Source organism: Nannospalax galili, unplaced genomic scaffold (genome assembly GCF_000622305.1).
Source record: "Nannospalax galili isolate Female #2095 unplaced genomic scaffold, S.galili_v1.0 scaffold553, whole genome shotgun sequence".
Classification (NCBI taxonomy): domain Eukaryota; kingdom Metazoa; phylum Chordata; class Mammalia; order Rodentia; family Spalacidae; genus Nannospalax; species Nannospalax galili.
This window is the reverse complement of record NW_008336313.1, coordinates 3,533,117-3,545,947: the sequence shown is the minus strand read 5'-3', so window position 1 is coordinate 3,545,947 and position 12,831 is coordinate 3,533,117. Positions and strand designations below refer to the sequence as shown.

At 38.3% G+C, this 12,831-nt stretch overlaps 1 protein-coding gene across 1 annotated transcript in view; it reads left to right on the top strand.

Annotated features, from left to right (window-relative positions):
• The window catches only part of Lepr (leptin receptor), a 106,996-nt gene that overhangs the window by 70,618 nt on the left and 23,547 nt on the right, over positions 1-12,831 (top strand). The window contains exons 9-12 of the mRNA XM_008831089.2: positions 1,875-2,074; positions 5,230-5,378; positions 7,131-7,290; positions 7,402-7,484. Coding sequence (XP_008829311.1) covers positions 1,875-2,074; positions 5,230-5,378; positions 7,131-7,290; positions 7,402-7,484 — 592 coding nt within the window. The remainder of the gene's footprint in view (positions 1-1,874; positions 2,075-5,229; positions 5,379-7,130; positions 7,291-7,401; positions 7,485-12,831) is intronic.

Sequence of the window (12,831 nt, the reverse complement as noted above, 5' to 3'; positions counted from 1 at the left end):
ACACCTTTAGTTCTAGCACTGGAGAGGCAGAGGCAGGCTGATCTCTGTGAGATTGAGGCCAGGCTGGTTTACATAGCACATTCCAGGCCAGTTGATAAAATAAAAATAATAAATATTAAAAAAATAAAAATAAAAAAGGAAGTGGTTTAATTTAGGAAATAAATAATAGTTAATTGAGGGCAATGTATTCTATTAAGGGGAATTTTGTACTTGTTTATTTTCACTTTGTGCTTGAAGAATAATTTCAGACATCTTCCCACAGTACCCTTGTTTTGACATAGTGTGTCTAAAATAGTGTGTTCCTCTTTAGAATAAGATAGACACGTCTTTATTTTTAAACATTTCATGGTTGTTTTCCGGTATGTGTCCTACAATGCCATGATTTTAAAATTTGTATTGGAGATTTTCAGTCTGTATAATGTACATATTTATTCTTAAAATCCAAAATTTCAACTTGGGAAATATACCCCTTCCTTCAAGTACTGTGATCTGAATTCTGTTTCTAATGTTCTTAGTCTATTCTTCTGTAGTACTGGAAAAAAGTGGTAATTTCTACATTTCTCAAATGAAATCATTGTTACCTTTATCATACAATCAATAGAAAGTTCACAATAGGCCATTTTAAATTTTAGAATCTTTATGTTCTTTCCATGTTTTATAAACCCCATGTCTCATTTACTTCACTAATATTTACAGAATAACCATACAACCACCTGTGCGTATTTGACTGAGTTTTTTTAACCTTAAAAGTGTCAACTTCCTTGTCTGTAAAATGAAGAGAATAGTGTGATTTATAGGATTCCAAGGGGAATTACTGACATTCCTTTTCATTGTAATTCAATAAAACAGCTTCTCTTAAGAAACAGTCAATGAAATAGTCAATAAATGGTTAACAATGACGCTTAGCCATTCCAGAAACCGTCACCATTGGGTTTCTGTACTCTTGTTCTCTGCCCACAGATGACCCCACATCCATCATTTTTTTTCTCATTCACACACAGACACACGCACAGACACACACACAGACACATACACAGAAACAGACATACAGACACACACACAGACATATACCCCCCCACGTACAGATACACATACTTGTACACAGACACACATACACACATCCATGTTAGCAATCTTGAGGGGAAAATATTACAAAAATGGCAAAATGAGGGATTTTCCATTATTCTTCTCCCTTTTCACTCATCCCGGTGGAAAGAGTGGTCACTACTTTAGTCAGCAAGTACCATATTCAGAGCAAATCGTGACAGAGGGACTGTTTCAAAGAGGAGAAATGCTTTGCATGTGCTAAGGTAGAAGGTTGGTTAAGACTCAGACATACTTTTTCTTAATTTTCTTTTCTGAGAAACTTTGTAATATATTTCATTATACCATTCATACATGTATCAGGAATTGGTATTATTTTAGTTGTGCTAATTTGGACCAAAAAGTATTAAGGCACTATCAATTAAGCCAAATATAACTTGAATTACATTATTGATTTCTGCAGGAATTTAAAACTGTTTAAATTGAGGAGAATTTGCTCTCTTTCCATTGCAGGCAAACCTCCGTTACTACTCTTAATCCTTATTTACAGCTGTATCACAAACACAAACTAGTCTCTTGACGTTCACGGCAGTAGTTCTAATTCTAACGTACCTTCTTGCCACAGTTCTTTCCATTCCCTTCACACGCTATCTAATGGAATAGGTTCTCTAGGAGTGATCATTTTTATGGAAAGACAAAAGATTGGGATATAACTAGGAGTTCAAGAAAAAATCCATTTTTTAAATGGAGAACAACAAATGGGAATTCTCAAGTATCTTCTTGCTTTTATCAATGCTGTATATTAATTGACTATTTTTGTGTCTATTAAGGAGCAGCCTATACTGTTCTGATAGTCCATCTATTCATCCTGTATCTGAGCCCAAAGACTGTGACTTGCAGCAGGATGGCTTTTATGAATGCGTTTTCCAGCCAATCTTCCTGTTATCTGGCTACACAATGTGGATTAGGATCAACCATTCATTGGGTTCACTTGACTCTCCACCAACGTGTGTCCTTCCTGACTCTGTAGGTATGTCAGTGCATGTTGTGCATTTCTTTTAGTAGATTTGGATGTCCGTTGATTCAGGGCTAATGTATTTTATCATTAGTTGATCACACTGGATTTGAATAAATTTGTTTCTGCTTGCAGAGGAATTGAGAAGATGATTGGCCTTACTTAGGATGTTTTATAATTTGGAGTCTATATTATTATTTTGCTTTTTATTTCATTTATAGCATATTTGTTTATTCATGTGGATGATATACTCATAGCAGCTGGACAGTTCGGTATTGTACTTAATAAATTGCACAGGTCACTGTGAGTGCACTTAGTAACTTTTTCACAAGTACTATAAAATATCTTTCTAGTATAGTTTGAAAACTTTAGATATTTTAATCTGAAAGTTTAAATTGGATAATCTACTGTCTTTATAATCTGAGGAGAGATAATTCAAGGCTTTAAGATTGTATAAGAGAGACATTGAATATGTCTAAAGGAAGTGAAGAAAACAGATGGAAATGGTGATGTCTATCATGACGATATTTAAAGAGCCTTAGAGAAATTGGAGATGCTCCTCTAATGTCATTATGGAATTTTTGAGAAATGACCCTTTTATGATTATGTAACAGGAGTTAAAGAATATCTTTTGTTGCTATACACTATTATGTTGGGAAACTATGACAAAAATCGATGTATTTTTCCATTATTTTTTAAGTCAATCAGCACACATTTGAAGTAAAATCTGTATTTTGTTAAATGTGAAAGGAACTTGCTTTAACTATGAGATTTGCTTTGCAACATGAACACCCAATTCATTATCTCTTCCTTTGTGTAATTCCATAGTAAGTAGTTCTACTGCGGTTGATACTTTTGTGTTATTCAGTATTCCAGGGTAGCAAAGAACCATCAACACTCACATGTATGTAGGACAAATGCAACATGGGGTTACTGACATGCTGTTTGAATAACAGTGGGTGTTTTAAAAATATTTTATTTATTACTTTTGTTTTATGTGTATGTGTGTATTGCCTGCACCCATGTCATACAATGCCTGCGGAGGTCAGAAGAGACTGTCAGATCCCCTGGAACTGGTGTTACAGACAGTTGTTAGCTGCCACGTGGGTGCTGGGATTCGAATCCGGGTCTTCTGCAAAAACAATCAGTACTCTTAACCACTGCACTATCTCTCCAACCCCTAACACTGGGTGTTTTTTGCTTTCCAAAACTGAAACTGAGAGTTTAAATCAGGCTCATGTTGCCTTAATAAGGGAGCAATGTAGAAACTGAGTTTTAGGATCTGAATATCAGTTCTATCTCTTCCTAGCTTTTATTTTTTTAAAAACTATTTTATTTATTATTTTTATTTTATGTATATGAGTGTATTGCCTGCATGTATGTAAGTGCACCCATGTCGTGAAGTGCCCACAGAGGTCAGAAGAGGACATTGGGGCTCCTGGAATTGGAGTTATGGACGGTTGTTAATGGTGCTGCGAACTGAACCTTGGTTCTCTGCAAGAGCAGCCAGTGCTCTTAACCGCTGAGCCGTCTCTGCAGCCTTCTTCCTAGCTTTTAAAAGTTGGACTAAGTACATAACCATTCTGTACCACTCATAAAAATGTGCATACTTCCACATATGTGTGGAAGTATGAAGAGCGTCACATACACTGCTGCTCAACAGTCACTGAATCTATCCATGTGAGCCAATGAAGTACAGTCACAAAATTAACTCTTATGGTCTCTCAAACAATGGTATTTTCTTTCTTACTGGACTTGTGATGAATACCTTCTTGAACTATGAGAATTTAATGGTCATGAGAAAGTACATATAAGGACAAATTTTGAATGTCTTTTACTGAATGGTCTAAAGTAATCATGTTATTGCTTAAATGATTAAAAAGTGCTGCACAAGCAGGAGACCACAGCTTTTACATGGTGGCTGCTATTGTGAGATTTGGAGGAGGAGAATGGTGGCCAACCCGCACACTGTGCCAACCCAGAGAGCATTTATTCCATATAATCAACAGTGCTCAGACTTACAAGACTTGAGGAATCAGCAGATCAGTGATGTAGATCAAGAGCGTCTCCAGTCAGTTCTTCCTGACTGTCCCCCACAGAATGCCTGTATGTGGCGTTAGTTAGCGGTTTTTCAATCTGTGGGTTGGTGGGCTTCTTTCCATTAGCTGACAAACTTTCCCTTTCTGCCACTGCATTTTGTACTTTGTATTCCAGGAAAGGGCCGTTTCTCTTTGAGTTGCCCACTTGCAAAGGTAACCATCAAAATAATTTCCAAGAAAAGGGGGCATTCCAGTCATCATCCTGGGGGCCTCTGCTCTAAGTGGTGTTAACCTGCTAGATGCCGAAACTTGGCAGACGTGGAGAGGAGTGATGTGATCTGGGATCAGAGGGGGTACTTTCAAGAGAACAACTCTTTTCTAGTTAGCGTGGAAGAAACATGTTAGCAATGTGTTTGGCTTGCCAGCTGGGCCCGTGCTTCTCCAGAGTTCTGCGCTTAGTGCAGACGATCAAGGCTGATGGGACATTGCGAAGTTGAACATTGCCTGGAGTCGCGACACAGTGAGGCACTCCAGAGGATGGAGCTTCCAGGCCGAGTTAGACATGTCACATTTCCACGTTGCCTTTTTATTGTTAGGAAAAGTGGCCCTCAATGTGAAAAATTAACAATATTGGGAGAAATGTATGTATTATACATAAGCCCTGAGGGCATCAGCAGAAAAGGACAATGAGCAAACCAAACTCTTCTTTGTATTTCTGTGTTTTTATACACTGTCTCCAACAATGTCTTATTCACATATTTATATTTTAAGAACCATGTTAAAGAACCATATGCTGTCCAGGTCTGTTTGCTTCTGTTTGTGCTTATTAAAAGCCTGATTCCCTCAGATTATAGGAACCGAGATTTTAATAGCTCAGTCAGCAGGTATTCTATGACCTTGCAGAGTGACATGGATAATGGACTCATATATTTTCTTCAATTAACTTTTTTGTTTGCAAAATAGAGCTGAGTTTTTTCCCTTAGGTGTTACACAGGGCGATAATGGATATAATTAGACAGTGAATGAAAAAAATATATTGCTATAGAAATATGAGGTATACAAATATAGTAGCATTATGTTATTATTGCTGTTTAAGTTACTATTACATAATATTGTTTTTAAAATTTCTAGTAAAACCTCTACCTCCATCTAGCGTGAAAGCAGAGATTACTGTAAACATTGGATTACTAAAAGTATCTTGGGAAAAGCCAGTCTTTCCAGAGAATAACCTTCACTTCCAGATCCGATATGGCTTCAATGGAAAAGAGATGCAATGGAAGGTATCTAGAACTTGGGATTTTTTTCATTTTTTCCTCCACCTCTTTCTCTTTCTTTCTTTCTTTAATTTTTGAAACAGGGTCTCATTCTGTAGCTTAGGCTGAACTTGAAGTCGCTGTGTACTGTAGCGCAGACTGGCCTTGAATTTGCCTCCCAAGTGCTGGGATTACTACATGTTTTTTTGTTAGTACATATTAACTATACTTAGTAATGGGTTTCATTATGAGATTTTCACATGTGTCTATAATGTATTTTATCATATTCACCCCCATTACCAGCCCCTGCTCCTAACCCTCACTGCTATGATCCTTTTCCTCTTCCAAACTAGTCCTCCTTCTTATTTTATGTCTTTCCTGAGGGAGGTGACCCAATGACTTTAATTGGGGCTGCTTGCAGGCACATAGGTAAGGGATTTTTTACAGGAACACGGGCAGCTTACCAGTGACTACACCACTCAAGATAATGTCTCTTCCTCCCCCAGCAACTATCAGTTGCTTGTAAATCCTGAGGTAGAGGTGGGATCTGGCAAATCCCTCCCCACCCATGACAGGACTGCTCATGGGCCCAACTTTGTTCATGTCTCATGCAGATAATCACAGCTGCTGAGAGTTCAAGCATGCAACACCATCTTATAATGTTCAAGAGTTTGGTTGCATCAGATTAATGCTATTGACATACAAATAGTGTTTTCTCCTCCATGATGTAGCTGTTTTCATTACTTACATTATCAAAGTCTTAACCCTTGTAAGGAACAGACATTTCTTGATCCATCATTTCCCAAAGGATACCCCATAGGACATTAGTTTCATAAAATGCTCAGGGAAAAAAGATTACATGGTTAAATAGGTTTAGGAAGCCCTACTTCTCTGTATCTTTCTAGTGTAGAGATGTGGTTTATTATACAAAGCTTTGGAGACATCCTGCATTGAAGACATATTTGACTTTATTTTATTCTTTGTTTCCAAACTCATTTTTTCAAGGAGTGACCTTTCTTCTAAGTTTTATCAATATTTTTCAGCATACACATGTTCAATGGGGATGTATTTTTAAAAAAGATTTTATATGTTTTTATTTTCTGAGTGTTTCTGCATATATATACATATATATATGTACCAGGTGTGTGCATGGTGCCCACAGAGTCCAGAAGATTGCATTGGATCCCCTGCAACTGGAGTTAAGGACTGGTGTTAACAAGCCATGTGGGTTCTGAGACTCAAACCTGGGTCCCCCGAGTCATCTCTCTAGCCCTCAATTGGATGCATTTTGAAAGAGGCTACTTTTCTTAAACAATTACAGCATCAAATGTGCATATGATGGCTTTCCATGTCAATTTTACAGGAGCAGTTGGATAAGACTAGAAATATAAGAAACTCCAATTATGCCATTAGAACACAGGGATTTCAGTTACAATGTCTGAGAGTCTTATCTACTTGATTCTCTGTCTAACCATCACTAGAATTCTGAAGCCCCTGCAGAGAGGGGATTTGAGGACAAGGATCAGTAATAGGGTAAGAGAGTTTTTGGAAATGGGGTTGCAAGTGAAGCAGGCCAGATGCTTGTTATTAGCGAAGGAATGACCAGATGTATAAGGCAGTACTCACCTTAAGGGACTCGGGCCACGCTTTCTGTACTTCTGAAGTGAGAACACAAAATCACTTCTCCCTTAATGTTGGAATAGTGTTAAGGTTCAAAGTCAAAAGGCATTTCAGGGCCCAATAGCTGCATATGTATTAACAGTGTGACTCATTTTACAGATGCATGAAGTATATGATGCAAAATCAAAGTCTGCCAATCTTCCGGTGCCAGACCTATGTGCAGTCTATGCAGCTCAGGTGCGCTGTAAGCGGTTGGATGGACTGGGGTATTGGAGTAATTGGAGCAGTCCAGCCTACACGGTTGTCATGGATGTAAAAGGTCTGTGAGCATTTTGTAAATGTGTCTTGAAAGTGCAGAAATGTGCACTTCAAATATGACTAAAAACATTGTATCAAACGTGTACAATCTGCACTCCTTGTCATTTTACAGCTCCTTTAAGAGGACCTGAATTTTGGAGAGTAATTAATGGTGATATTACTCAAAAAGAGAGAAACGTCACCTTACTTTGGAAGGTATTCCGATCTTTTACTTTATTCTTAAATTACACTTCTATATTCTTTGTTCAAGATAATCTAGGAAACAAACCATATCAGTCCTCTAAACCTTGGATCTGAAGCTGGAGAAAGGTTTGCCTAAGGGTATAGAATCTGTGCAGTCGATATGTCCCAAGGCTTCAGGATGAGTGTAAATGCATGAAAGGTATTAAAAAGAAACAATTTATGGTCTGACAGAATGGCTGAACAAGTAAGGTAAAGTGCTTGCCACCAATCCTGATGACCTGAATTTGATCCCCAGGACCCAGGTGAGAGAGTTTTTGGAAATGAGGTTGTAAGTGAAGCAGGCCAGGTGCTTGTCATTAGCAAAGGAATGACCAGATGTATAAGGCAGTACTCACCTTGAGGGGACTTTCAGGGGAAGGGGAGAAATGACCTGATTTGACTCGCTGAAATAGCTTCAGGAGCTGTGGTTGTGGTTTCTCTCTTTCTGTGCTGTATTCTTTGGAATGAAGTCACTGCGTGCAGCTTCTCCTTGAGGATTAAAAGGTTTCTCCTTGGAGGTGGAGAATTACATATATTAGTTAGCCTTCTCATGGCAGACTTTTATGTCCTCTCATATTTGTTTATTCAATAATTTACATGTGTGGACTGTGAATATTTATTTATACTTTAGGTCATAATCCTGTATGGGCTGAGTGTTTTTTTTATGCTTCGAAGAATTATTATTATTTTTTATTTATGTATATATCCGCCAGGCAGCACCCTCCCATAGCCTCCCTCCCTCCATTAGAGCCCTTATACTCTGCCTATCTAGAGGTCTTTGTTTCAGGAGGGTCAGCTGTTCCTCATCTAGCGTTAAGAGTGGTTTTTTTAACCAGGAATATTTCAGCTTTTACAGTCTTTTGGATTTAGAATACTTGCATAATTTTTAACAGTTAAGAATTTCTAATAAAAATCTGAAGTGCGAAATGCTCCAGACCCCTGAAACTTCTTGGGTGTCATGTTAACATTTCACAAGCTTGGGATTTTAGCGAATTTTGGATGTCAGATAGTTAGATCAGAGCAGCTCAAACTGAACTATTTTGTTTTGTTCATATTTTTCCTACTTCAGTCATTAGAACCTCTTTTGATTGACCCATGTCTCTTTGACATGTCCCCGTCATTGCACTATTTTCAAAATTAAAAGAAACTTTTACATTTATTTATTTATTGTGTGTGTTTATGTATATGTGTGTTGTATGTTTAGGCATGCATGTACACAGTGGGGGTCAGAGGAGAACTTTCAGGAACTGGTTCTCTCTTTCTCCCACGTGGGTCCTGGGGATAAAACTCCAATCATTCGGCTTGATGGCAGGAGCATGTACACTGAGCGCTCTCTTCAATCCAGTTTTCAATTCTGAAGTGCTATGAGGTTGAACTTTATTAAAATAAACAATTCTGACCCGAAGAGACTGTCAAGAGAATGACCAAGTGATTATACCTAGGGACTCTGCAGTTTCAACAACAGGAAAACAAATAACCAAGCCAAAACACGGGAGAAGCATCTGAGTAGCTGCCTCATCGAAGGAGACACACAGATGACAAGTGAGAATATTAAAAAGATGCTCAACATTACTCGTCATTAAGTATTTGCAAAGTAAAAAGTAAACATTAATGAGATGCTACTCCATGTCCATTAGAATGGCTAAAGGAAAAAGACAAATTTCTGTTGCAGAGCAGCAAGAGACTGGATTCAGTGCTGGTGGAAACACAAACTTGTATAGTAGCTTTGGAAGTCAAATGTAGCGTTGCCATATGATGGAACATTGGGTGGTTTGAAAACCTTTTCCTCATAAAATCTTGCACATGCTTTGTTCAAACAGCATTTTTCATAATCATTGTAAACTAGAACAAACGTTTATCCTTCCAAAGTGAGACACATCCGTGGAACACTAAAGTGGTAGGGAGACAACACTATACATTTGTCCAAACCCATGAACTTTACAGCACAGAGTGAACCTTAAAGCATTCAGATTGTAGGATACAAGGACGAAATGCAGATTGTGACAAAGCTATCTCCATCACAGGTATATGAAGTAGCCTCCCTGGAGGTGGCAGGGAACAGGCCTAAGTAGCTTTGGAAATGAGTCTTCAGAATGAAAGTGGGAGACACTACATAAACACTGCAGGGTTGCGCATTTCCTACATGGATAGAGGCTAATGATTATCATACCAGTATACCTGTATCCTGGAATAGAAACACTGAGGAAATGAATGGAGGATGGTGAGCACAGGATTCTTAGTGCTCTTCTTAGGAGACTCTGGACAATAAAAAATGTAGCCAGAATGGTTCTTGTGAACGTAGTAGAGTTGGAGATCAGTATAAACTTGCATTAAGCTTAGATGGTTTCTTTTTTTCCCAAATATAACTCATTTTTTAATTTGTTGATTTTTTTGTGTATTTCATACAGAACATCCAAAACAATCTTATTCATCTTTATACTCACATCCCAAATGGCACCCTCCTGTAGTCTCCCCCACCCCCTCACTGGAGCCCATACACTCTGTCATCCCTGTTACTGTCCACTTTGTCCCCAGCCGTTCCCCAGTGCTAGTCCATCCGCTGAGTCTAGTCAGCCTATCTAGAGTTCCTCTATTTAGGAAGATCAGCTCTTCCTCATCTAGAAGCAATCAATTGCCAACATTCCTTTAGATAAGATTGGGTCCGCTGTTCATTTTTCCAGTTCTATGGTTGGTTACTGTCTGGGAGTCTCTTGGGCCACCCTGGTCAACAACTCAAAGGAAGGTATCTCCTGTCTGGCATTGTTTCTTATTATGTAGCCTTTAGCTATACACATGGACTCTTACAGAATTATACTGATCAATTTAATCTTTGGTTATACTTTCCTTTTGGATATTTAAGACCATACAGTTGGCCCAAATAAACCAATTTATTTTTACTCTTAAGGTCATTTGAGCATCTGTTCCTCAGGGGTCACATGGGCTTCGGAGGAGCCCCTGGCCTCTTTCTTTTACCAGTTCCATCTATGTGGAGATGTCAAAGGTCCTGCTCACTGTGCCTGGCTTCACTTGGAAGCTTGGAGGAAATGTTTCCTCTGTGTTGACCTTCCTCTTTGTAGACTGGACACTGGTTCAAGTCCATCTTGTGATGTCTCCACGGCCTCCTTGATGAAGAGGATAGATGATTCACAACAGTTATAGGACATTTTGAGAGATGCTTCATAGTCCCCTGGAACTTAGTCGACCTTGGAGGGCAAGGAACAAAAACTGTCCTTTAAGTCCTTCTGACCAGACTAGTATAGGCCTCAAAGTATGGCTGTTAAACATCAAGGTTAGTTCCACCAGTCTGGTATTTTAAATTACCAGGTGCCATGTCAATAAAGCTTGGGCAAACCCCAAACATTCTCAGATAAACCTTGACTAGACATATATTGTGTTCCTTGAGGTAGTTATATGTATAATTTGTCAGTAGGTTGTTGGACTAATATGGTTCTCTCTGTTTTTTTAAAATTACCTAGGCATTATTTATCTCTCTCATTGTCTAACACTTCCACCATGGTGTCCCCATTTCCCTATTTCTCCCTTGATAATATCTCTTCTCCTATGGTCTCTTCTTGAGCTTCATTCCCTTTATCCCCAATGTTCCTTGTATAATGCTTCATCCCTCCTCCCATTAAAATAACCCCATTTTAATCCATATCTCCCTTATAAACACCTGTTTCCTACTGTTCCTCTCTTTCAAGTTCTTTCTTTTCCTTTACCTCCCTGCTTCCTTTTCATTATCCTGGTTTCTGTAGTTATGTCTGGATATATACTCACCTGTAAGGATTTGGTGCTAGGATCCACATATGAGGGAGAATGTACATGGTTTGATTTTCTGAGTCTGTGTTACTTCACTTAGTATGACAGTTTCTAGTTCCATCCATTTACCTGAAAATTTCATGATTTCATCTTTCTTTATTGCTGAGTAAAGTTCCATTGTATAAATGAACCACATTTTCATTATCCACTCGTCAGCTGAGTGACACTGGGTTGCTTCCATCTCTTAACTATTGTGAAATGACCAGCAACAACATGGATGTACAAGTGTCTCTGCAATAGGATGAGTTCCTTGGGTATATGCCAATGGGTAGTATAACTGGGTCAAATGGTACATTCATTTGTAGTTTTTATAGAGTTCACACTGCTTTCCATAGGGGTTGAACAAGTTTGCAATCCCACCAGCAGTGGTTGAGCATTCCCCTTTGGCCACATCCTCTCCAACATTTGGTATCATTTGTTCTCGTGATTTGAGCTGGTCTGACTGAGGTAAGATGAAATCTTAAAGTGGTTTTAATTTGTATTTCCCTAACTACTAGTGATGTTGAACACTGTTACAGATGCTTCTTAGCCATCTTTACTTCTTTATTTGAGAACTCTCTCTTCAGCTCCTTAGCCCATCTTTTAAGTGGGTTAATTCCTTTCTTGATTGTTTTTTTGAGTTCTTTATATACTCTGAATGCTAAGCCTCTGTCAGATGTGTTGCTGGTGAAGATTTTCTCACAGTCTGTGGATTTTCTCTTCATTTCCTTCGTTGCTTCTTTTGATGTACAGAAGCTTTTTAGTTTAATGAGGTCCCATTTGTTGATTCTTGACTTTGTTTCCTGAGCAATAGATGTCTGGTTTAGAAAATCTTTTCTATACCTGTATCTTGCAGGTTATTGCCAATGTTTTCTTCTAACAGTTTGAGAGTTTCAGGCTTCACATTGAGGTCTTTGATCCATTTGGAATTGACTTTTGTGCAAGGTGAAAGATAGGGGTTTAGTTTCATTCTTCTACAGGTGGAGATCCAGTTTTACCAGGACCTTTTGCTGAACATACTGTCTTTCCTCCAGTGAAAGGTCTTGGCCCTTTTGTCAAATATCAGGTGGCTGAAATTGTATGTACTCATATTTGGGTCTTCAATTTTGTTCGCCAGTACCATGTTGTTTTTATGACTATAACTCTGTAATACAGTTTAAAATTTGGTGTAGTAATCCCCCCAGCATTGCTTTTAGTGCTCAGGGTTGCTTTGGCTATCCGAGGTCTTTTTTGCTTCCATATGAATCTTAAGATGTTTTTTCCAATTCTGTGAAGAATGTCATGGGGATTTTGATTGGCATTGCATTGAATCTATAAATGGATTTTGGTAGGATGGTCATTTTCACAATATTAATTCTTCTAGTCCATAAGCATAGGAGGTCCTTCTGTCTTCTGGTATCTCCCTCAATATCTTTCTTTAAAGGTGTAAAATTCATTGTAGAGGTCTTAGTATCTTTGGTCAGGTTTATTCCGAGATTTTTTTTTTTTTTGAGGCTATTGCAAAAGGGAATGCTTCTATGTA